Source organism: Saprolegnia parasitica (assembly GCF_000151545.1).
Source record: "Saprolegnia parasitica CBS 223.65 unplaced genomic scaffold supercont2.243, whole genome shotgun sequence".
In the NCBI taxonomy this organism is placed as follows: domain Eukaryota; phylum Oomycota; class Saprolegniomycetes; order Saprolegniales; family Saprolegniaceae; genus Saprolegnia; species Saprolegnia parasitica.
This window is the reverse complement of record NW_012156637.1, coordinates 1-2314: the sequence shown is the minus strand read 5'-3', so window position 1 is coordinate 2314 and position 2314 is coordinate 1. Positions and strand designations below refer to the sequence as shown.

General features: G+C 59.2%; 1 protein-coding gene across 1 annotated transcript; it reads right to left on the bottom strand.

Annotated features, from left to right (window-relative positions):
• Positions 1-1120: 1120 nt before the first annotated feature.
• On the bottom strand, positions 1121-1970 carry SPRG_16179 (hypothetical protein; the record flags this gene model as incomplete). Its single annotated transcript, XM_012355426.1, has 1 exon — positions 1121-1970. A coding segment is annotated over one exon (850 nt), but the record flags the coding sequence as incomplete, so codon positions are not given.
• Between the last annotated feature and the right edge of the window lie 344 nt (positions 1971-2314).

Sequence of the window (2314 nt, the reverse complement as noted above, 5' to 3'; positions counted from 1 at the left end):
GCCACTCGATCGCGCCGTACCAGATCCATGCAGGCAAATCGGTGCCGGTTATCAAGGACGATGATGACAACACCAAGATGGAGGAAGGCGAGATCTTTGCGATTGAAAACCTTTGGCTCGACGGGCCGCGGCTACGTCGTGGAAGACATGGAGTGCTCGCACTACGCCAAGACGATCGACGCCCCACGCGTGCCGTTGCGTCTGCCCCGGGCCAAGAAGCTTCTCTCGCACATTACGCGCACGTTCGGGACTCTAGCGTTCTGCCGGCGCTGGCTTGAGCGCGAGGACGGCGGGTCGACGCACGTCAACCCCAAGGGCGCCAAACAGGAAAAGTACATGGTCGCGCTCAACCATCTCGTCGACTGCGGCCTCGTGACGGTTGCTTCTTCTTTGTCTCTCGTCCATCGACTCATAGTATATTCTTCCATAGAAATACCCGCCGCTTGTGGATGTCCGCGGCAGCTACACGGCGCAGTACGAGCACACGTTCATTCTCAAGTACGTAATATTCCATGGGTTGCGCATCTTCTTATCGTACGTGTAGGCCAACGTGCAAGGAGGTGTTGTCGCGCGGCGACGACTACTGAGCGTCTCGCGTCGAGCTTTTTCTTATCGTACATGGTTTACTCTATTCCTACGTGTCCCCCACTGAAATGAATCAAAGCAGTTTCATGTGTCCATCACGGCAGTTTCGTGTCGACGACGGTTACATGTAGTTTGTCATTGTGACAGATCGCACTACTGCATCAAGTGCTCCAGCGTGCGTTCAATGTCGCGCAGGTCATGGGCACAGTACGAGGCGGGAATCTTCTCGCACTTGCGCATGTTGTAGCGTGCGACGAGCTCACGGCAAGCGCTGTGTGACGCGCGGCAACGCCCACCCCGGGAAGACGGTTTCAAAGACCTGAAAACGGTGCAAACTCCCATCACGGCGGTGCATCACACCATCTCGAACGACGGCTTCCGCGCAGCTCCCCGCGGAGATACATTTTGAGGCATTGTAGCGCACTCCGACGAGGCCATCGGGCTGGTGCAGTGTGTCGTGCAGAAGATCGTCGGCACGGCCCGTCGACGCGTGGCCCAAAGCTTTCGTACACGGGCACTTGCACCACGAACATGGCTAGCCACAGCGCGGCACAATGCCATCGACCGCACCATACGCCTCGTTGCGGATGACGTCGAGGGTCCGCGTCGCCATCGTCGAGCTCCAGGCCACCGAGGGACTAAGGGTTGAACTCAGCTCGTCAAGACGCGCAAGAAGGCCCCGAGGTACGTTGAGCAAGAGGGACCCATCATTGTGGACTGAAAAGAGGCTTGGACCATGGTCGCCACAGTCAAAGACGCTTCCCTTCCCGGATGGAAGACTTGTCACAAGGACGCTGGTGCCGCTGCACTTGAGGCGGCGTTGCAGCGCGAGGCGCAACACGTGAAGAATAGCTGTACTACGCGACTCGACAGCATTTTCCGCCGAGGTGGCAGCGGCCAGAATACCTTCCTTGACGGCGTCGGCGAGCTTGGCAGCGACGGTGAGATAGCACTTGTGAACTTGCGCGTGGATGAGCTGCGTCGTCACGCTCGTCCCATGCTCTGTTGGCTCCTTCAGCATGCGCAGCACTTCGGGCACCTCGTGCTGACGCAACAACATCAGCAGCGAATGGTCGGGCGCGGCTTGCATCGCTTCGGCGCTCTGGACCCAGTACGCGTGCTTGAGTGCCGCAGCAACAACGCCGACAACTTCTTCTCCAAACGCAGCCCCGAGACTCATCACCAACCACTCATCAAGCGTCGAGATCAAGAGACTGGCGGCTATCTGGCCGCGACACAAGTTGGCTGCAAACTGGCGCATCTCTTGCTTGCACGCACCAAACTTGGCCGCGACGCAGTTGACAGCATCCCAGCGCGCTTGCCGGTCTTGGAGCTGCGTCGTCAGCAACGACACGAGCATGCGCAAGTCGGTCGTCGGGCGGCAACTCCAGCGAGTGCAACATCGCCTTGCCTTCCAACACGCAGTTGAGAACGACCTCGTTGCCGTACCGATCCGAGTCCGCGACGCAGTGCAACACGCAATCGCGCACGGCATCCATCATCTGGGCCTTTCGCCGGTCTAGCTTGGCTGGAAACCAGCATGCGCTCGTCGTTATTTTCGCTACCATCGACACACGCCAAGCGATCCACCGGCACGTCGTCGTCCAAGCTCTCATTGGCTACAGCCACGCGCTTGTCCAGCGCCGATTGCATGGCATCGAGCATCGCGCGCACGCACGGCAGCGGCAGCGTGTCAACAAAGCCGTCCTTCTCGCAGCCATACGACGCG